General features: G+C 35.5%; 1 protein-coding gene across 1 annotated transcript in view; it reads right to left on the bottom strand.

Moving 5' to 3' along the window:
- The window catches only part of LOC149932983 (monocarboxylate transporter 10-like), an 82,476-nt gene extending 60,023 nt beyond the window's left edge, over positions 1-22,453 (bottom strand). The window contains exon 1 of the mRNA XM_090155683.1: positions 21,239-22,453. Coding sequence (XP_090011809.1) covers positions 21,239-21,959 — 721 coding nt within the window. The 5' untranslated portion in view covers positions 21,960-22,453. The remainder of the gene's footprint in view (positions 1-21,238) is intronic.
- Between the last annotated feature and the right edge of the window lie 2,158 nt (positions 22,454-24,611).

The raw sequence follows: 24,611 nt of genomic DNA, 5'->3' as shown, positions 1-24,611 counted from the left end.
ATTAAATTTTTTAAGTTTAGAAATGAAATGGATTCCAGTGAATTTCCAAACCTCAGCCATACGCGACTTACTTGTTATTGTTACTCAATACAATGGTTAATTACCGTTACTTAAACTTTTAAAGAACCAATTTAAAAAATTAAAGGTCTTAAACTTAACCGACAACAACGGCAAATTTCTTCAAAATTGAACGTGAACGCTCCAGCTTCTCTACGAAACTACGTCGGAAATCGACTTTTGCGACACCAAGTTTGTCTACATTGAACTAAAATTATCCGTCATTTTAATATTCGCGTGCTAAACAGTGAGTTCCTTTCAGTGGAGAACTAGGGGGCCCTCAAACGTTTATGAATAAAATTGGTGCTATTTAAAAGGGCCCCGAGTAGTTTTTCGCGGTGTGGGGGGGGGGGGGGGAATTCCTAGTTACGCCACTGGTCCCTTTAGATTCTTGGTCCGTGACTTGAGTAAGGAAGTGTGAACTTTGCTCTGACTACGAGCCGACCTAACCCCGCCCTGACAAAGCTTGTTGGCTGAAAAAAAAACAGGTAGTGTGAACGAATCTGTTCCATTGCGCCGAATCCCATTCGATCGAACCCAATCCCATTCGACCGAAAAAGCCACACTTTGGCGAATTTAGGATTCGGTTTTATCAGTTTCATCATCTGTCAGTGTAACCTAACCTAACCTAACCTAACCTACAACAGACATAAAAATATATTAAAACGCTCCCATAAAAAATCAAAAGGAGTAGAAAGAAAAACTATTTTTTTTTGCGGTCGCTCAATTGTGAATATTGCGTCGGTCGATTTCATCAAAAACATTGGCGGAATTCGGTCTAATGGGAATTCGGTCTAATAGGAATTCGGTCGAATGGGATTCGGCGCAATGGGAAGATACCGTGTGAACGAGGCATAATAATTCTAATTAGACGATGTATAGAAATATTGATTTGCCTTAAAGTTTCTGATATATTATGATTGTTAAGCGAAGATTAGGAATGGTTCAAAGGAGGACTATAATGTTGGGCCAGTTCTTTCTGGAGCGGAAAAAACTAATCGTAATTTTAAAAATGAGGACTACGCATTTAGGATGAAGGCTTGACGATCCTCGGAAATGGAACCGGAAAAGGGTGGCATTTTTTAAATGGTACTCTCGTCCCCGTGCGATGGCGACGAACTTATAACCCTGCGGACGAAGCGCTTTTCTTATTTCGTGGATAAGAGCCTCTGGGACGGTTTCCATGGCGACGCTAGTTTCGGTCTGGAAAAGTAGTCCTCTCAATGAACTTGCACGTTTTATTTTTGGCTTTATGGGATTTTGAGTCCAAAGACCGTAATCTTCTTCTCTTTTGATTTGTGTCTCCCCCGTAACGGTCAAACACGAAATCTCTCGCCAAAGTATAAGTTCAAGTGGCCTCACTCGAATCATTTTCTTCTTGGGCGATCTTTTTTCACGAAGGCCACTTGTCTCCATTCGGGGTTCGTATTCGCGATCGGTTTCTGGTCGGGAAACGCGAAAGACAAAAGTTTACCGGCCAGTTTTGTCACCTTTCCGATATAATCCTTCGTTATTTGAGAACGATAAAGAACGATTTTATTTCTTGACAGATGTTAGATTCGTACGCAGTTAGAGCTGACAATAAAACATTTTATTACTTTTATTGATTTCTATTTGTTCTAACTCCGCGCACCGTCAGCCGACTAACAAAAAATCACACGCCATATTATAGACCTTTCTTTTTTTCCCGTCTAGGTGTTTCATTTCTCTCTATTTACAAAATTGTTATTAGTTCTTTCGCGGGTTCCTCATTGGGGCTATTTTTAAACTAAGCACTCCGCCTGGAACAGATTTTTAAACTTCAAGCTTTGACCTCGTGACCTTTTCTGGTATTTTTAAAAAACTATTATGGCTTTTTTTACCTCGTTTCAAACACGCGTTTCTTACTCGTAAAGCGTTCGAAAAAATAGTTGGAAATTGGGGGAAAACAGTTGAAAATCGTAAAACTGGAAAGTAATTTTTACGATGGTACTACATTTTCGACTGTAGCTTCGAAATAGTCTTTTTTCTTATCCGGGAACGGTGTTAATCCTCTCAGGTATACTATGGAAAATACAAACGCCTAATTTCGTTAGCGACGAGACAAAGACGAGCGTACAGACTTTACTTTCTCACTACGATAGACTGAACATCCAAGTTAATTCTTAAATTCAATAGGGGTGAAGATGGAAAGAAAACTCCTTATCAAAATTAAATTTAGTTTCCGACGAGAAAACTAGTTTAACGCCATCTCTCTTCTTTTTTTACCAAATTCATTTATTTTCGACATTGGCCTCGCCTTGTTTCCAAATTGGATTAGATGATGTCACTGGAAGAGATAACGTTAGGCGGCGTACTCTATAAGTGCTTCCATAAAATCAAGTCAAAGTCCAATATTGAGCTTGCGTTACCGTGCCTGGACTTATAACCTGTTTTTCGTTCTAACAACAAAGCTGTCATCAAAGTTCGGGCAGCATTGTTCGGCAAGGGGTCAAGACAGTCGTTTATGATTTTATGTAAAGACCTATGGAAATAAATTCTCACATTGTTCTTCGATATCATTAATTAATTAATAATTTTTCTTAAAAATCTTTTTCTAGAGGGTTACCAACAATTATTTTTCCGAAAACCTTTTACGCAGGGTCCTTATCAATAATTTTCTTAAAACCTTTTATGGAGTTTCCTAAACAAATTTTTTTCCTAAGCCCATTTTGTGGAGGGTCAACAATAATTATTTTACCCGAAAACCCTTTTGTGTAGGGACCTCAAAAATTATTTTTCTTCAAACCGTTATGAGGAAAGTCCCCAAAAATTATTTTTCTTAAAACCTTTTACGGAGGGTTCTTTAGCCATTATTTTTCTTAAACTCTTAACAATCATCTTTCTGAAAAACTTTTTGTGGAGGATCCTCAATAATTATTTTCTGAAAAACCTTTTGTGGAGGATCCTCAATAATTATTTTCTGAAAAACCTTTTGTGGAGGATCCTCAATAATTATTTTCTGAAAAACCTTTTGTGGAGGACCCTCAATAATTATTTTCTGAAAAACCTTTTGTGGAGGATCTCCAAATATTTTTCGAAAAACCTTTTGTCTAGTGTCCCTAACAATTATTTTTCAATAAATGTTTGGTGGAGTGTCCCCAACAGTTATTTTTCCTAAAAACCATTTTGTGGAGTATCCTCAATAATTATATTTCCTTAAAACGTTTTATAAAGTGTCCCCAACAATTATTTTTCCTAAGACCTTTTTTTTCGAGTATCCTCAACAATTATTTTTCCTAAAACAAATATTTTCTTTAAAAAAACCTTTATTTTGTGGAGGGTTTTCAACAATTACTTTCTACAAGAAAACAATAATTGTATAACATTATATCTTCCACCTAAATAATAAATAATAAATTGAATGGTGTCCCCGTTTGGTCTTCACCGGTATAACGATCTCCAGTAATAGCCGTCAAATATTTTATATTGTCCCAATTTTGTATAAGACAAGCTTAATCTTCTTAACATACGCGCGCGCGTGCGTTTAAGAGGGACCCGCGCCCTACTGCCAAAAAAAACCACCCGTATATTTCGCGTGATAATAGAATTAGCCCAGCCCAACCTTTATTTATCGTAATCGTAACTTTTTTCTCAGTGTATATGAAGAAAGTGGCTAAGAGAAAGACCCGTAGAAAGGCCCCATTATCGTATATTACAGCTGCCGCGACTCAGGGTACATTCGTTACTTCTTGTACCATTGTGTGGGCCAGCTTTCTTTTCGATGCGTGCGTTTTTTGCGTGTTTCGACCAAATAAATAAGAATCAAGAACCTTTCCAACTCACGCTTTTTTCCCTCGCGTTATTAGATCGCAAATTGAACTGTCTGGGTGAGGGCACAGTAAGAAGTTTGCTCGTCTGTCGTTAGATCTTTCTGGACCGTAAAAACGAAACACTTTCCATTTTCTGACGAAGCGAGGAATTGTGTTCTACCCCACCCTTTCCTATCACGTTAATTTCTTATTACTTGAAATGCAATTAAAAGACATTGTTTTTTTACGTAAACAATATTTTTCTCACGTAATAGCCAGGGTTTCCGCGGTTCGGTTCCGGTTCTTCAAGGAACCGCAGTCGAACCGAGAACCGTCTAAGTGGAACTGGAATCGAACTGATCAAGACAAATTGGAAGCGGAACCGAACTGAAAAGTATAGTAGGGACCCAACCGAACCGAACCAAGAACCGAATTAAAAATTGGAGACAAAACTGTAAACTACATCCAACTAAAAGTTATACTAACTCGCGCAGCTATTTTTGCTTATTTTTCAAATGAATTTGAGTAATTTCTACATTAAACGGTTTTCCCTCCGATTAAGTATGTAACACAATAACGCATGTGATACAAATACTTTTGAAAAGTATTCGGTTCTTTCTGTTCGGTTCTACATAGAGCCGGAACCGAACCAAAGTGACTTCAGTTCCTTCATTTCGTTGCGCCTTATTTCTTTCACAGAAACGTATTTTAAAAGCAGCAGGAATCTATGAAGTTATACTTTGTTTCAAGATAATAAAGTTTCCAGTAATAAGGAGGTGGATACTTATATCGTAAGGAAAATATTATTTACTTCTGATTACACTCGTAACTTCGAATTTAAAAGTTGTTACTCTGTTATTTATCGAAACTCGCCAAAACGTTCGATTTCAACATTTAACATCTTTTATTCAAAGTTTGACCTCATAAGTGAAAAGTTTAAGAATATTTCTTTTAAGCGAAATAACAAATGTAACGTAAACACGCGGGAATTTTATTTTCTGGAATTGATATATTGGATATAAATAAAACTATTTAAAAAAAAGACCCGGTTCGGTATATACCATGCTTGGTACCTTAGTATAAAGATAAAAAAAAAATTAATTATAAAAACTTCAGATTTCCTCTCCTTATTTTTCTTGGGCCGCGTGCACTTAGAGCTAGATTTCACTCAAAAAAGCGAGCGCTTTTAATTAACTTCTTGATTAATTATCAAGGACTTTCTCACTTTGAGGGACGCCTTTTATATAAAGGCACGATGTCCCAAATATTTCTAATTTTTTTTATTCGTAACTTGGCGCTGGTTTTTATCGACGTATAAAGAAGTACTAATGAGCTTAAATTAATCTAGATACACTTAGCGCACTCTCAATTTATGGCTAGTTTCAAATATGAAAAATTAATTTTTCATCCCTCGATCTTGTTTGCTTTTCGATATGGTATAATATAGAGAAAAAAATAATACGAAAATCTTCGTAATTTATTTTTGACTACGAGTTGATAAGTCTTAATGCGACGAAATATAAGATTATTAAATTTCTGGGCGGAAAACGACAGTGAATTTCAGTCCTCAACGTTGCAGCTGTATTTGAGGGTGCGACGAAAATAATGATGGATCATCTGCTAAGAATTTGATGCATAATTCATAACGATACGAGTAAAGAGCTTCGCCTTCCTCTTTTTCTTAATTTTACGTCACTATTATATCCGTTACCTGGAAGTATTTGGAGGCGTACAACGCGTCGCTTTTAAGATGGTGATTGAATTGATTGGTAAGTCGCCTCACTTACGCCCCGTTATCTGTCTCGCGAAGGAAATTCAATCGCCAATTTCTTCACTCGTTACTTTTAATAGGTTTGGTTAATGTTGCTTCGTTGCATTAAGATTCGAATTATTTTTCAGCTCTGATTGATTTTTGGACTTGGTATAGAATTTTCGTGTCACTCGTGAGGATTTATTTTTTACTTTAACCTTGGAATTTATAATTCGCACTTGGTTCGTTTATGGCAGCGCCACGGTGTCCGATATTGGAAAGATTTCTACCCAAATATTAAACACGTTTGGCCTATTAACTACACGTCAAACGTTTTTTACACAAGTGTTTTGTATTTAGGTGGAAACGTTTCGCAATTATCACGATAGGAGCGTTGGCGGGCGATGCAATTCGAAGAATGTGGTTTCTGCTTATGATACGGGTCTATTAGTTTATTTGTCTTTAACCACGGTCGTATGAAAACTGGTATAAAGTGATAAGTTTAAAGACTCCCAGATCATTACCTAATGCGTAATGTTTTATGTATTTTCTAAAAACTTCGGCAAACATTTTCAAACTATAGGGAGCAACGATTTGACCTTTACAAAGCTCTTAAAAACGGTATTTTGGCCGACAAATGCGTCCGCTTAGAAGGGCTATTAATCACGGGTTTTCCTATCAGCTGAAAGCGGCGAACCGCCCCTCGGAAGCGAGCTTTGCCCGCGAACGAGCGATCGCCGATCAAATAAAAGAAACCATCGAAAACTTAACATTATCCCGGCGAAAGCGCGCTTATATAGTAGAAATAGGGGACCTCCGCGTGGATAATTACCATTAGGCGTAGTTAAGTTTGCTAATTAGCGCGCAAGTTCAAATACTTAACCGGCAATAATTGGTCCATATTGCCTTTTTCTACCAGCTTGAGCCCGAGCCTTCTACCTTTTTCTCTTCCATAAATTCCGCCATTGCAATTTGCTCCCGGTGGTAAGGCCACTCGTTTGGCGCAACTTCAAAACTTACGGGGTCTTCCTCGTTCGGAAACCTTAGAACGTACGTTTTCCGGAGTCGCAATCAGCGCGAAAGGATGAATCTGGCACCAGCCCCCCGCGGCTTTGGGCATATTCGCACGTGGGCTGTGAATATTAATTTTTGCCGCCATTTTTTGGGTGGACTAGCGAGCCTGCGCTTAGAACCGCGTTGGTCCATAAATTACTCTCGCCACCCGGGTTACTTGACACTACATCGAGGCGGAAGGTTAAGCCACGGCAAGAAACCCTCGCTAATCTATACGTGCCGCTTTTATTACTCTCAAGTGACTGCGAGTGCCAAAAGTACTTAATTAGTATGAACGCCATGTTAAAGTTTTCACCGTTCACCTTTTCGTATATAGGCATTTTCTGTGTTTGAGAAACCCCGATGTGAATAAATCGTCGAAACGCGTTAATGTTCGGGAAATGGGGGAAATGGGGGAAATGGGGGAAATGGGGGAAATGGGGGGAATAAATAAACATCACGCTGTTCACTTTCGACACTTTCACCTGAAAGGGCGTTTCGTGTAATCGTATTTAAATTCATGCCCGTTTTGACCTTCTAACGTTCGTCGCGATGTCTTTGATTTTCAAATCGCGCGCTTACGGCAGTTTCGTAACCCCCGCCGGGAATTTCGATTCACGATCAAGGCAGTGATGAAAGTGATAAATTATATGCTTCATTTCCATTTCTGAACATTTAAATATTCTTTTAAAAATGAAATCTACATTCTGATTGAAATGAAACCCATTTTAAAGTCACTGGGAATTGCAAGAAATCTTTCTATTTATTTTATAAAATATTCAGTATTGTCTTCTGCTATTAATTAGAATAATTCAAAGGGTAAATATTGTCATCTGCTATTTATTACAATAGTTCAAAGGGATAAATATAGTCGTCTGCTATTTATAACCGTAATTCAAAGGGATAAATATGGTCGTTTACCTACTATTTATTACAATAATTAAAAGGATAAATATAGTCGTCTGCTATTTATAACCGTAATTCAAAGGGATAAATATGGTCGTTTACCTACGATTTATTACAATAATTAAAAGGATAAATATAGTCGTCTGCTATTTATAACCGTAATTCAAAGGGATAAATATGGTCGTTTACCTACGATTTATTACAATAATTAAATGGATAAATATAGTCGTCTGCTATTTATTACAATAATTAAAAGGATAAATATAGTCGTCTGCTATTTATTACAATAATTAAAGATAGAAATATTGTCGTCTGCTATTTATTACAATAATTAAAGGGATAAATAATGCTTTATTAAAGTAGACTTTATAAAACCAAAATATGATCTTGAAATAATCGAAATCATAAGAATTAGGTATCCCCACAAAAAGTGCTATAGATTTTCTATTAAAAATCTTAAAGAAATTTTTAAAGGTTTTCAATATCGTATAGTTTTCTCTAAAAATATTTCTATTTCAACTACCTACAAAATTACAGGCTTTTTCAATGTCTATAGAAATGTGTTTAATTTCTCTTTAGATTCTATAGCAATGTGGGTAATTTTTTATAGATTGTGTAGCAATGTGGATAATTTATTGTAGGTATAAAAATGTGGGTAATTTTTTGTAGATTATGTAGCAATTTGGGTAATTTTCATAGTTTATGTAGAAATGTGTGTAATTTTTTATAGAATATGTAGCAATGTGGGTAATTTTTCTTTAGATTTTATAGAAATACGGGTAGTATTTTTATAGATTTTGTAGAAAATGGGGTAATTTTTCAATAGTATTCCCATTAAATTTCTACGGAATTTCTATAAAATATGTCTGTAAAGGAGGATACGCATTTAACCCTTGCGATTTGAATAGATTACTCTATTTTGCTATTTGATACAAACCCTAAAAATATTATTTTTATTCTTATTCAATTTTTTATTTTCTTTTAATAAGCTAATCCAAAAAACTTGATCCAAGCCTTCGTGGTCTCTTTTACTTTTAAGAGAAAAAAATGCTCATTTTGGTCGGTAGGAGAGACCAAAAAAATCATTGATTAACATCACGTATTAAGGTGGTGCCTTGGGTATTAGCCTAGCTGATTGATTATTTTGATTTGATTTGAACTTTAATGTATTTATGAAAATGTATGAAAGAAGGTTCTTTAAAAATTTCAATTCAGAGAAAATGCAATTAAATTTCATTATTAATCAATAATTCAATTTAATAAAGATTATTTTTAACTGTTATCGCTGCAGTTAAATTACTTACCAATTTGTCAAGAAAAAACAGGCATAAAACCTTACAAAAATCAATTAAAATCAATTAAAATCTTATTTAAATCAAATAAATCGATTTTTTCTTTTTTTCTTTTTAAATAAAAAAATCAACATGGTTTTAGGGGCCTATATAGGGTGTTATTTTCCATCGGTGAGTTAAGAACGTTGAGTAAGGTACTGGCAACATTATTTCCGAAAACCCATTAGCCTCATTATACCTAAATTAGCCCTTTTCACTTTCTTTGAAAAAAAAAAGAAAATGAAAAACACTTTTAATCTATACGACACATTTTCTCTCTTTTGCAGTACATTCCAGGTGTACGTACCCGTAATACTTTATCCGGTAATTAGAAACAGTTACCCGCGGGGGGAGGGAGGGGATTTCAGTTAAATATTAAGGCGAGTTTTTACCTATTAAAAGGGTCTCTTATAAAGGGAATGAATTAGCCCTGTGGGGTACGCGGAGAATCTCTTTATTTTAATCGCGGCGAATGTGATTTCATTCGGTCGCTGGTACGTGGAGTGCGCGACTGAGACGAGCCCTTGAATACCAAAATCTTTCTCTTCTGGTGGTTGGAACGGAAGCGCCTCCCGGCGGATATTATTTGAAGAGCAATTAGTTGGGCCCTTTTAAGCGTTTATTTTTTTCTCGTCCTATTGCTGCGGGTATTAACTTAACTGGCTTAATAATAAGTACGCGGTGACTGAGAGCATCGACCCACTTCTCAACTTGGAAGTTAACCCCGCTTTTGGTCGGGTATATACCGTTCTTCGGAAGCGCGTCCCCTACCGGTAATAAGGTGACATTTTTCTTTCCGACTCGCCCCTATTACCACACTTAATCCAGCTTCTATTCGCTTCTTCTTATACGCGCCAAAGATTCCGGGAAACTATTTTAGGTTAATGAATGTTTTAGTCGTATATCGCTATCGACTCTATAGCGTTTTCACCCGGGTCTCTCTCTAATTGGATATGATGGAAATATTTGGGTGATTTCTTTTTAGTGTTGATCAGATTTGGGGAGCGGATTAGACACGGTTTTGTTTAGATTCTTCATCTGTTTTTTGGTTATTTTTAAGAGGATTTAGTGTCGTATTTTAGCAGACGCCTAATTTCTATATGTTTCGCTACGTTTTACCCAGAATTATCAGTTCCAATTTTAATTTATAATCATAATAACTCAGGGGATGACTCTTATTTATTTCTTTTAGAAATTTACTCTTTATGATTTCTTTTAGAAATTTACTCTTTATGATTTCTTTTAGAAATTTACTCTCTATGATCTCTCTTAGAAATTTACTCTTTATGATTTCTTTTAGAAATTTACTCTTTATGATTTCTTTTAGAAATTTACTCTCTATGATTTCTCTCAGAAGTTTACTCTCTATGATTTCTTTTAGAAATTTACTTTTTAGGATTTCTTTTAGAAATTAACTCTCTATGATTTCTTTTAGAAATTTACTCTTTAAGATTTCTTTTAGAAATTTACTCTTTATGATTTCTTTTATAAATTAACTGTTTATGATTTCTTTTAGAAACTTACTCATTATTATTTCTTTTAGAAACTTACTCATTATGATTTCTTTTTAAAATTTACTGAAATGATTTCTTTTAGATATTTAGTTGTTGAAAATTTCATGGTTGACTTTACAGGATAAAATTATATTATATAATATTTATAAAAAACAGGTTAAGCCAGCGCTAGAAAACGTGAACGGGAAACTGGTAGCTGAGCATAGACGAATCTTTATTGTGTACAATCTACACTCCTATAAGTTATCTCTACACGTTCTCTAGGGGCGGCTTAACCTATCTATTGACTCCTTTTAATACGACTGAACGCGTTCGATGAATTCCCATGTCGCAATTGAGAAAAGTCGCCTAACTAAACTGCACGAAACCGTTCATTACTTAAGTCTGTAGAAATTCGTCGATTGTCCGTGCATATAGATTTAACGCGTTATGGTTCGTTCGTCTGTTGGCGTAATTTTCCCATTGAAACGTTGTATAAAACGGTGTTCTGGTTTTCACAGCCATGTTTACAAACGATATCTAAAGGCGGAATCATCTCCGCCACTTTAATGGCGACTCAAATTTTAATTAAACGAGACCAATTATCGTTTTAGTCTGGCCGGCGCCCGAGGCTCGAGTTGGCCGACCTTTGCCTTACAGGCTTTGCCTTTTAAGCCGCCCGTTAATACAAACTCCACTTAAGGTCCGACTAAATTAGTCGTTATTCTCATTAGGCCATATTATAAGCGACACGGGCCTTTGTCCCGAATTAACATCGCGCTTATGGCTTTCGGGGAAATTTCCGAAGTTGGTATTCGCGTATTAAGGTTGAGACGTAAGATCTATTAATATAAGGTGACACACGCGACCATTACCCGCGCTTTGCTCGATTTTGGAGCTAGAAAGAACGATATCTGATGGCAGCCCGCGTGTAAACAAGCTTTCCTTAATGTACAAATCGACCGTTCCGAGTCCCATTCGCGACTGCTTTTGCTAAGAAATTCGCCAAAGCAGACGGTCCTCTATACCGGACGCTTTTCTTTTCGCTAGATTTACTTTGTATTTTCTTGTACTTTGTTTCTAAATGGACATTGCCCCCTTTTGTTTTAACCTAGAACACCTCGCGGCTATTTAGATTCTATATAACCTAAGATTGAACCAGATTTTTTTTCGGTATTGGCAATAGTTTTTCTAGAATGTTTTCCCCAGTAGGCAATATTGTAGCGCAGATATATACCACGTATGTTTCAAATTAAACGTTGGGGCTTAAGATCGTCTGGACCTTTTCGTCCGTATAAACAAAGCCGGTTTTCCGACGTCTTATTGGAAACAAAGCGAGATATTGCGAGGCGTTTGAGTAAAGACTGTATAAGCGAAGAACACTTTGCAACTTTTTCTTTCTAAGTAAACTACTGTATCGTTGCGAACGAATAAACGAAATCTCGACTACCGCCATCTTTGGAGGCTATAGTCGTACCGCTTCTTGGCAAACGACAGTCTCTATAGTCCCGAAAGCTGTTTAAAATGTATATCGCAGCGCCATCTGTCGAATCGTAACTGAGCCAGACGACGTAAAAGCAGCCATGACACCAAGGCTGCAGCCATTCGGTGAAAAAGAAAGCTCTTATATCTATGTAGAGAGTACGGTTTGACACTTTCAGAATAGGATTATAGGATTGGGGGACTCCATTTTCGTGGATTTATATATAGTGATTCTTATTTTTATCATGATAGTCTGTCACCTTCGAACGAGTACTGGAGGCCTATTTTCAGAAAGCCTTAAAAATAATGGTCAACTACGTGTCATCTTTGAACTACTAGTGTGTTTTGTACAAATTTAATAATAATAATAATAATAATAATAATAATAATAATAATAATAATAATAATAATAATAATAATAATAATAATAATAATAATAATAATAATAATAATACCCACGCGCAATTTCGTAAAGTCATCAATTACTACAAGGATTATATCTTATATTTTAATTAACATCTCACTAAATATTCTTAAAAGTAAAAAAAAAAAATTAAATTAAATTTTAAAGTTGCTGCATTTATACATACATATTTCCATATTTGAATTTAAAACAATGCGTTGACGCGCGACGTAAAAATGAATAATTTCTTTTCAACATCTGTAAGGATTTTAAGGACGGTTTTCTTATTATCTAGGAAATAAATTGTAGCTACCTCTCTCCGTCGCTTCGTTTCATAAATTGGAGTTTTTCCAAGTTTTGGAAAAACTATAAGATTCTTATCCGATTTCCCCATATTCATTTTAGGCAAAACACAAATATTTGGCATCTCTCTAAGAATCCTAAAACGTTTTACGCCTTTCTGCCAAAGTTGAAATCTTTTTGCTCCGAAGAAAAACGAAGCCTAGCGGTCTACTCCAGACGGCTATTGTCCTAAGCCCCTCGATAAAAAGAGGCCAGAAAAAATATATTAACCAATATTCCAACTGAAAAAAACCATTTGCGATAAAGAATTGAAAAATAGAATTAAGCGGAATGTATAGGATCGAGAATGGGTTATTGCGAAGCGGACCTCTCTTCCATTACTTTTCATTTTCTACATTTTCTTATTTAAATTATTCGAATTTTTTTTGTACACTCTTACTAAAAACCCTCCTAATTCAAAGTTAGGGAAAGAGTAAAGAGTGCGTCGTCAATCTTCGTTTATAAAGTATAAGCCTACAGCGCAAATACCAATCAGTGTAAAAGCTCTTTCCAAATGAATGGAAAAATATATCTATAGCTTCGATATTTTTCATTACACTTTTTTCAAAAAAAAACCCCGAATTATGGCGATAAGGGCCGACCGTTTATATTTTCTTTTAAACTGATATATTTCGTGTAGCGCGTAAGGAATACTAATTAATAATTCTAGTCGCGTAACGTTATCGAACGTGACTCTCTGGTGGTGTCATGTTTTTAGGGACAAATGGATCTGGATATTTCGCCATTTTCACGCGTTACTCTCCGCCCCTGTCCTCCCCTCCCCCTTTCGGAGTAAATTAATGTCTAGTTAGCTATCATCTGACTTACTGAACTTGTCGCTGATAATTACTTCAAACGGGCCATTCCTAATTTTTGGCCTTTTGATATTTTCTGGTACCTTTTATAAATGCGACGTTTAAGATATTTTTTATGTTATATATCTTTTTATTCTCTAGATAATAAATATGTTGGTCTTTTCTTTATAGTTATTAAAATAAAAGAGTTGAATATATTTCGGTCTTTTTCAATAGGCGAAAGCAGAATGTCCCGATAGTTTCCCAACTCGTTATTATTGGACGGCGGAATAGGGGACTACCACAATTTGGTCCCAATTTTGGACATATTTTTTTCTTTATGAGAGAGCATGAGAAAGCACGTGACCCTGCTGGTACTCCATAGTTAAATTACAGTCTAAAACGAATTAATAAACGATCTGTATGGTGTGAAGTTACTACCCAGGCTCGATTCAAAGCATGCAGCTGGGGCCCCGGGACTGGCCTGTTTTCCCAAATTTATCCCTGAAAAAGTATAGTTAGCTACAGTAATAACGGCCCACTTTGCACCCGGAACTATTTTTGTAACGAGGTGGGGTCAAATATGGACGGTAGTGATCAAAAGTAAATAGTTAAATATTGATTAAGAGATAAAATAGCCCTATAGAAACGGCTTATAGTTTTCTCAAAATAAACACGTTTATTCTCCTTCCTAAGAAGCAAAAAAATCTTGGTCCAAAATTAACAACCTCTACAGTAGAATTCATAATTTAGTATGGAAACCCCCACTATACATTCTATTATAGTACCTATATCCTATTTGTTTTTAATTTATCATCTCACATAGCCTTTGACAGCGCCTCACTAAGGGGAGATTTACTTCTGGTGATGACGTCACTCCGTTACTAGCTCTCAGTAAAATATTCCCTAAAGTGACCAACTTTTTGAATTATATTATGGACTTATGGAAATATCGGAAAATAAGCCCCACCCCTTTTTTAGTTTCTACCATAAACGAGACGATTTTACTTTAAATTACTCCAAATTATAAAATGTTAAAATTGGGAACAAAATTCTAGAGTAAAATATTTTTACTATAGGCCTACATTTCAAGATTAGTTTGATTTTACGTAAATTTTTTAAAATACTGTGGTAAGAAAACACAAAAATTTTGATGTTTAAATCGAAAAATGAGATGTATAAGGTTCGGCGACACGACGGCGACCCAAACAACGTTTCTCCCAAATAAATATATCAACACACACACAATATTTCCATTTTATACGTTATTTATATCGAGTTTCTTTTGGAAAGCGGTCTTCTTTCACCGACATACACGTATTCCTTTTGGAAAAAAGTAAATATTTTATTCGCGTGTAATCATCATTTGCGCGTCGGAGCGCCTTCGCTGTTCGCGGATATTCAACATTTCGAAGCAAACATATTCTTGCTTATTTGAATATGAATGACTATATGGTTTTAAATCGGCTACTCCCTTTTTCTTAGACGACTTTATTATGCTTTTGTATCATCGTCCGAGTAAACGCGAGGAAAGTGTACACGGATGACTCTTGATCAATGGTAGGTTTGCTCGATCTCGTGTTCATATTGAAATTTCGGGCCAAGATGCTGGTGCTTTGTTAAGAAAGTTATTTTCGTTGGTATTACTATTATTATTGGGGCACCCCGGCACGGAACTTTTTATTACGTAGAAGGCTATCTCCCGCGTTGCTTTGGGCTATCCAAAAACATCTCTTTCGACGATTTTTTCTATTTTTTTTTTCCGAAAGCGATAGTCCAAGCTTTTTTTTTTGATCGGTGGATACGGCTAGTGGTGTTTTCAATATAAAAGGAACGGGAGTGAACTTTAACTGGAAAAGTTACCCTTTTTAAAATAAAGAAAGAAAAAATTTTCGTTTAAAACTTTTTTTCTTCTAAATATCTAAATACTGTTACAAAAAACTACACCGTGATTTATACCTCCCTTTTAAAAACGGTTAAAATTTTTTGACTATTTCTTTCACGGAATTTCATCACTTTATACATTTTTTTTAAAAATTGTGTGAAAATGGCCAAAAAGGGAATTTCAAATATGATGTAATTTTTCCTTGAGAATTTACATTATTTTCCGCGCTTTTATTTCAAAAGTCATTTGTAAAACTATATCGCGTAAGCCTAAAAAAATCACTTTTATCAGAAGTCCATAATAACTCCTGCAATCGGAAGTATGGAAGGAACAACAAAGTTCCACCGTGGAACTATCGCTTGCGATGGCTTTACGCAGCTTTATTACGCATTGTAATCTTGCGCGGCGGTCTATCTGTTGTAGCGCACGCGTTTCTCGATTGGAAGGTTGTGTCAGGTTCAAATCCGACACGACCGTTGTGAAAATTTATCTTTTAAAAGTTTATTAAAATTTTACTTTATGATAATAATGTTGTAATTATAATTCCGTACGTAATAGAGAGGTTAAGCCAGCCTTCGAAAATGTTTAGGAAAAACTTGTAGGAATGTCTACAATCTACACTAATACAAGATCTCTAGACACGTTTTCGAGGGGTGGCTTCAATCAAACCTTTTAATTTTAATATTTCTTTATTTAAACCTGGATAATTCTAAACGACCAAAGCTCGGGAGTGGTCACCACTGCGCCGGAAAAAAGGCTTGTACAACAACTATGTATAAGTTGCTAATCCCTTCAGGGCTCTAATTCAATAGTTTTTGTACGAAACATGTCGAGTATTGGAATTTTCATACTTCTCCCCAAAATGGTGGGATATTATAGACTTCTGGTAGAAGGTTTATTTGAAACTCAATGCCCTATTGGATCTTGGCTCTTTGACCACATCAAAATTTCTTTTTCCGTGAGAGTCGTACTTCAATCAGAGGCTATTTCCCCCTCCGTTTAATTTGGCGCTTTTCCGTTTTGGGTTTTTTTTCATCTGGGATAAAAAAAAATATATTTTTTTCTGAGGTTGGAGGTCCACAAAAATCAAGACCAAAAACAGGAAACGACCTTTCCCCTAAAGGGTGAAGAAAATCTCTTTCACCTGGAAGCACTTTCAAAAGCGGCATCGACCGTTAATGCTCCGCTAAAGAGTGTTTATAAATTTACCAACTATATTATGAAACAGTGAACGGGATAAAAAAATGCCTACGTATTTTGGGGAAGGCGTAATATGTTTTTACAAATATTTCTTTATATAGCTATTTATTCCACCACGCGAATGCTAAAAATAGCATCTTCATCCGGGATGCGTGGGAGGTTGAAGATCAGGGATCGTCGGAGGCAGGCGCGAGTAGCGTCGACCGACGTGGATGGAGACGTGTGGAAAGAAAGGGTGAGAGCGTTGGCTCCACGAAGGTCATCCTAGGTCGAAGGGCGTATGACCGCGGCCGTAGACACCACTCGTCCTTTGGCCCGTCAAGTGAAAGCAAACCGCTCTTTGTCTCGTCCCTTTATGGCAACGTATATATAAGACGCCTTTTTTTTTACACGGAATATTTTGAAGCGACGAAATAGCTCGCTTATTTGAATAGAGGTCGTATAAGAAAAGACTAAAAAGAGCGTCTGAGTCGCGCTTAAGGCTAAGACGAAAAGCTGTCTCATCGACCTCCGGGATTCTCCCCTTTAACACGATAAAGCCGCTAAAACCGAGGGCAGCGTTCCGGCTAAGGAAAAGTAATTTCCACCGACTCGTAATTTCGCCTTCGAGCGTTGTAAATTTCGGCATATTTTATGCCCCGAGAACTTTCCCGAGAAAAAAGCTGAGGAAACAAAAAAAATGTCACGTCTAATGGTGTGGAATATAAGTTTTCTCTCTCTATTTTGTTCTACTTTTTCGAGTCGCGTACTAAAACTTATAGAAAGGGTGCGCGGGAAATGTTGTTTGCCAATATATACGGAGAAGTTTAAAAAGGGCTAGCGGGTTTTCTATTGGCCCACCTTTCGTGATTTTAGAAAAAAGAACCGCCATGAAGGAGAGATGGCCCGGGTTTTATCACCGTTATTATTCTTAAAGCCGGGGATTATTTACGCTGACACGAACCTCTTGCAATTGTAGATTTTAACATTGGTCGTAGCATACGTAACGTAATAACTTATAAGTATTCCAAAGTCGTATTTTCTTTAATGAAACCTTGTTCACGGGATATAACGTAAATTGCGTCACTTAAAATTCCGTGACAACGTTATAAAAGGGATACGGAAGTTATAGGAGCGGCAAAACGCGTAGAATTATTCGCGAGTTTCTGACTTTGACCATCTACAGCTTAGCTCGTGCCACGTGACCACGAGATTTTGTTTCCATGGTAACTCTTTCAGTAGCGCGAAGAATATTTACTTCGGCTTATTGCTCGGCATTCGATTAATTTTTATCCATGAATAAAATAAGCTCGGCGATATTTAAATAATATTTATTTAAATAACTAATAGTGGAATAAAATTTGTAAAATGTTTAAATAATCGAAAGTGAATAAGCCTATTATTTAAATAAAACAAACAATTATTTAAATAAATACCACTTTTATTCAAATAAATGCTTGGTTGCGTAAAGCAAAAACCACGTAATTCGAGTTACGTGGGTTTTACTTTCAGCCGTCGATAATGATTTTTCATATGCAGTCGACTAATTCGCCAGTTTCAATAATGTAAAGGTCATTTCAAATACCACTAGTACGGCCAACTTCAATAGTTTTGACAGTCGCTTTATTTTATAGCAACTGGCCAAGGTGATACTTTTGCGTGAGACTAATTTTAAGAACGCGCTGCCTTATTTAGTGCAAAAATTTTGGCGGTTGTGTTCTTGAAACTGAAAAATTGCATATTCAAAGTGAAACCAGGTCTCATTGTCATATATATATATCGGTAATGTTTTCAAATAAACCGAAGTATAAAAATTAAATATCGAAATTTTAGTGACAGTAAATTTTTTGGAAGATACTTCCATTTATAGGAGCAACAAACACAAGGAGAACGCAGCTAGCCTTTAAACACGCCATCGCAGTGTTGTGTACAAATGTCAATGGACGAGCCTTTACGCTGAACGTTTTACGGAAAGGGGCAAGACAACCTCCAAATTTCCCATCCGACGGCAGCAGGCGCTAAAGCATCTAACCAATGAAAACTGTATACATGTACACAAGAAAATTCGCGACTTTTGACGGGTTGCGTTCTCTTTGTGTGGGGTACTGTGTTTGTTGCTTCTTGCTTCCATCATATATACTTGGAAATCAACCTAATCCCTCAACAACTGGGAAGTACCGAACGAATTTATAGGATAGGAATACGTAGGCGGTAGGAATCGTTACTACCACGAACTAATTAACACAGACGTTTTGGCTTCCCTAAAACCATAGACATAATAAAGAAATAGACACCTTACGCGGAGTTTGATTTGCCAAAAATATACGGAATCGATAACTAGCAGACAGCCGGCAGTTGTTCCGTATTCCTGTGGTACTTCGTGTAAAGCGCCACCTAACGCTTAAGAATATTTAATTAAATTCAGACGCAAAAAAATTGTAAATGGCAAAAGGTGGCTCACGCAAAAAGAAATTCCATATCAGGTTTTGTTTCCATAAAATTAAAACTAGTTAAAATAGTCTAAATATTTTTTTAATTTAATGTAAAGAAATTACATCCACTTGAAAGTGAAATAGAAATACCGGTGATTCTAACATCTCATAGCCGAAATATTCGCGAATCACGTCAGAGTACCTCAAAGATTACAAACACGAACACGTGATTATTTTTAATTTCTGACCTAATCGACAGACGTCGCTTAAACGTAGTACCCCAGGAATACGGAACAACTGCCGGTTGTCTGCTCGCCGTCGCTTCCGTACAATATTGTGTCTATTTCTTTATTATGCCTATGCCTAAACCCATAAATGTGACACTTCCTATTCTTCAAATGCAAAAGTTTTACTGAGAGCTATTTACAAGACAGACTGCATTACGTTATCGTCGCCGTTTTGCGTCCGCTTGCTAACGCGCCACACGTAGTCTTTGACAGCGCCTCGCTAGGGGGAGATTTTCTTCTTGTGATGAGATCACTGCGTTACTAGCTCTCAGTAAAATATTCCCCAAAGTGACAAACTTATGGAACAATATCATAGACTTATGTTACACGTAAGCCACACTTCGGGTAATCAATTTGAGCAAGCGCTATAAAGTATCACACTAATCCAGTGGCGTAGCCAGAAACCTTTTAAGGGAGGGGTTCAAATTATGTAAAATACCTGAGGGGTTCGAGAAGGGGGTTAAATATTAGTAAGTACAAGTTACACCCTCCCCTTGTCTACGCCCCTGCATGGAGCGATCCTGTTAGGTAATGTCCTGTGTTGGCGTTTGCCTGTCAATATTTAAGCGGTCTGCTTGAAAATAAATAGTAATATCTTTAATAGCTATGAGGTGGCGTAGTTTACGTTCAATATTCGAAATTGTAAGCATGGCCGCTGCTTGTGATACCTTCGCCCTAGCGATAGAGGAAAAAGAAAAACCGTGTTGCGCTCTTGCTGGAGAAATTCATTAGTCCAAGCTACTACACTATCACCCACTACTCTTTCAATAATGCAGTAAATGCGTAAGTGCGTATTATAAATATTTATTATTTTCCTTTCAGTAATGCGGAATTTGTTTTATTATGGACATAGCGAAACCTTTATGCGGTGTTTGCTTACGATATTTGTTTAGGGCGCAGTAATAGATATCTTAATGTTATACTTTTCTGTTGCTATTAATTATGTCGGTGGTGCGCGAGAGGTCAAGGGACCCTAGTAAGGTTCAACAGGTGACCCTTGGATTACCGAAAATCGATTGGCTACCTCATTTCCCATTCGTTCCATAGGTCCGTAAGGGAAAGGGCCAACTTCGCTATTATTCAGCCGCTGGATGAGAATAAGCTGATTGCGTAATCTTGCTTTTCCCTTTACCCCGTATGTTATTTGGTAGTTAAGTTACAAACTGGTAAAAGGGTAAAGATCGCTCCTTTTATTCCGAATTAAAGTATGTCGGTGTCGTAAGCAACGACAGATTTTCTAATTTGCATCTCATCATTATTGTCCCCATCTTTGGACGAAAAATTTGTATCTCGCGAATTCGCGAATTACGAAGGCTAATTTCTACGGATGTGTTATTGTTCCTATTAAACGAGATAGTCTTGTCGATTCAATCGAGTTGAAATCACGCTTGACTACGAGATTAGGGAAGGGGTAAGGCTGCGGGGAGAAATTTAATGGATTTTTTGCGATTCTCATTTCGTGGCAAAAAGAAATTCGTAGTTATTCCCCGCGGCCGTCTCGTTTCCAAATTGATGTCGTGAATTGGGAACGAGAGACTCATGTAGATCGCGTTTACAATTTTGTAAATTTTTGTCTTTTTCGCGACCGTCTAAGCCTTTGTATTTGTTCCATAGTAAATGGAGTTTTAATTTGAAAACTCTCTCTCGTTTTGGTGGCGCTGACAAGATAAGGAAGAAAGTAAATCACTTTCTGTACTAAGTGGATTAGGATTTTAAATTGAACCTAAAGCAACTAGCTTTCTGTTTTGGGGAGAAAAGTAATAATACAATGCCGCAGTTAATCACTCCTAAGACCATTAACATTCATTAGCCGTCACGAACCCACGGGTAAAGGGCTAAACCTAGCAAACACCTAAATTTAAGAGAACACTAGGAAATTGCGGTTTTACATTTTTATTCGTTCTTTTTAAGGCGTACTGATTTTACCCCTTTCTTCGCTCAAAACGTTATTGCCCGGTTAGGTTGTTAAAACTTTATTGCCTACTGAAAGATTTTCAAGTATCTTACATATCACTTGGTTACCGCGAGTGGGTTATTAACCCGGTTTTTACGTGACTTAAAGAAAAGGTCTTACCTCCTTCGATGAGACTACTGTCCCTCTTAAATTTGGCAACAACGTCCACGAGTAAATATCCGTAGGAATAGTGTAGTCCGCAAGTTAAAATTTGCACCATCAATGCACACGCGCAGATGACCCATCCCCAACCGCCTTCCGGATAGTAATGTTGACGAATCGTGGACGCTTTGGGGTCATTGGGTGACAGGTTGAGTCCCGGTATCTGTCCATTCCTGGCTTCGGACGTTTTCCTTCTCAGGCCATCGGCCAGCGGGTCAACACCGGTTCGGGAAACGCTGGCCTTGGCGTCGTAGTTCGGGACGCAGGAGACGGTTGGCGCTTTGTGAAGTCCGTGGGTCACGAACCCTCCGTTGGTCGTGGTGTTGGCCGCCGCTCCACGCGCCGAGTAGTAAGGACTTTGAGGGTCGACGGATACCACCGACTTGGAACGAAATTTCTTGCAACTGCCCGACGCTGTCGCGACCAAATGGACCGCGGATGACCTTCGAAAACGGGCATTTTTGTCGTACAGACCACCTCCCAACGTGGCGTTGACCGCCAGGCTGGAACCCGTGGGTGAGAGCGTCTGGGGTGGCGACGGGCTGGTGACGATCGGTGTCGGGATGATTTTCTTGGGACCGGGCAGGGCCGAGGCCGCCGAGTTGGGCAGGGTGGCGTCGTGGATGGGTCCATCCCAGGTGCGGGACTCTTTCAATTTCTCCGGTTCGGAGATGACCATTTGGCTGATCAGGATGGGTCATGACCCCTGAGCTTTGGTAACCATTAATTCTTTCTCCGTTCCTCCGCTTTCGGAATCGAGGCTGGACGACAAACTTAATTAATTTCTTCGTACCAGCGTACTCTCTTTCAATTACGAGATACCCCAGCTGTATCGATCGTGATGGAATGTGGCAACAGGTTGCCGCTGTTTTTGTCCCGTTTTTCCCCTTTTAAACAATGCTCCTCCAATTGTCCCTCTGATTCTCTCTCTCAGCGTGGCGGTTGCAGTGACGTCCTTATAGTCTGGATCTCGTGGAGTGCACTGGGGGCTATGCGTATAGATAGACCGTTCGCGGTAAGTTCTCTCGGGTTGCCGGTCAGGCGCCGACTCGACTCGAAGTGGAAAGTCTGATGTGTGTCGAGTCCGCCCGCCCGTTCCTGCCCAGCGCGTGAACGGAGGGACCTAGTTCGGACGGCCACGCGCGAGAGGGCGCCACGAGTCGAAAGTTATTGAGGGAGAACGCTCACTCACTCTCTTACAACTGCCGCGCGCGCTCCCGACTCGTCCTCAACAACTAACTCCGCGTCGCCCCGAGAAAGAAACCTCGCGCTACCGTATTTTTTCCCCTCACGCCGATGCTATTCTCCTTAATCGCGTTATTAGTGGCTTCCTACGCCGCACGTTGTCACCCTCCGCCCCCGTTCCCTATTTACAGTGTATTTTATGGCACTTTTAATTGTTTTCGGAGAAGGATATCTGGGGAAACTGTACAACTTATTCCAAGGTCCCCTAGGGATTTAGTTTAAGTTGGAAGAACGAGTTTTAGTTCAATTAGAGGGAGCTAGATTGATGTTATACGAATAGAATACTTAACACCTGAAAATGTATATGCCTATACGGCCAATTAATTGTGCCTAACACTAGGCCGCCTCTAACTCATTTGTTAATCACATTTATTTATACATTGTATATCGAAATTGATTATTAATTAGTTTAAAATTATACTAGCTACATGTGCACGACAATTATTTAAAAATTGAATAAAAACAACGATATTTAAAAGTTCAATTTTTAAATAATTTATAAAATATTTTTTTATATAAATTGTACATTGAAATTGATTTATAATTTTTAAATAATTTTGTTTATAAATGGTTTAATGAAATTGATTTCTATTTATAAAATTCTTTTTTTATAAACTGTACATCAAAATTGATTTCTAATTTATAAAATTATTTTTTTATGAACTGTATATCAAAATTGATTTACAGCGAAATTTATTTTGTAAATTGAAAATTGAAATTTATCTTAGAAATTTTATACTGAAATTTATTTTATAAAATGTACATCGAAATTTATTTAAAATTTAAAATATATTTTTTATAAATTATATTTATAATTTTATTTCTAAATTATATTTATAATTATATTTATAATTTTATTTCTAAATTATATTTATAATTTTATTTCTAAATTATATTTATAATTATATTTCTAAATTATATTTATAATTATATTTATAATTTTATTTCTAAATTATATTTATAATTTTATTTCTAAATTATATTTATAATTTTATTTCTAAATTATATTTATAATTTTATTTCTAAATTATATTTATAATTTTATTTCTAAATTATATTTATAATTTTATTTCTAAATTATATTTATAATTATATTTATAATTATATTTATAATTATATTTATAATTTTATTTCTAAATTATATTTATAATTTTATTTCTAAATTATATTTATAATTTTATTTCTAAATTATATTTATAATTTTATTTCTAAATTATATTTATAATTTTATTTCTAAATTATATTTATAATTTTATTTCTAAATTATATTTATAATTTTATTTCTAAATTATATTTATAATTATATTTATAATTTTATTTCTAAATTATATTTATAATTTTATTTCTAAATTATATTTATAATTATATTTATAATTTTATTTCTAAATTATATTTATAATTTTATTTCTAAATTATATTTATAATTATATTTATAATTTTATTTCTAAATTATATTTATAATTTTATTTCTAAATTATATTTATAATTTTATTTCTAAATTATATTTATAATTTTATTTCTAAATTATATTTATAATTTTATTTCTAAATTATATTTATAATTTTATTTCTAAATTATATTTATAATTTTATTTCTAAATTATATTTATAATTTTATTTCTAAATTATATTTATAATTTTATTTCTAAATTATATTTATAATTTTATTTCTAAATTATATTTATAATTTTATTTCTAAATTATATTTATAATTTTATTTCTAAATTATATTTATAATTTTATTTCTAAATTATATTTATAATTTTATTTCTAAATTATATTTATAATTTTATTTCTAAATTATATTTATAATTTTATTTCTAAATTATATTTATAATTTTATTTCTAAATTATATTTATAATTTTATTTCTAAATTATATTTATAATTTTATTTCTAAATTATATTTATAATTTTATTTCTAAATTATATTTATAATTTTATTTCTAAATTATATTTATAATTTTATTTCTAAATTATATTTATAATTTTATTTCTAAATTATATTTATAATTTTATTTCTAAATTATATTTATAATTTTATTTCTAAATTATATTTATAATTTTATTTCTAAATTATATTTATAA

The sequence above is a fragment of the Leiobunum rupestre genome, chromosome 8 (genome assembly GCF_980474605.1).
Source record: "Leiobunum rupestre chromosome 8, qqLeiRupe1.1.hap1, whole genome shotgun sequence".
NCBI lineage: Eukaryota > Metazoa > Arthropoda > Arachnida > Opiliones > Sclerosomatidae > Leiobunum > Leiobunum rupestre.
Note: the sequence above shows the minus strand (reverse complement) of the source record. Positions and strands in the feature narration are given on the sequence as shown.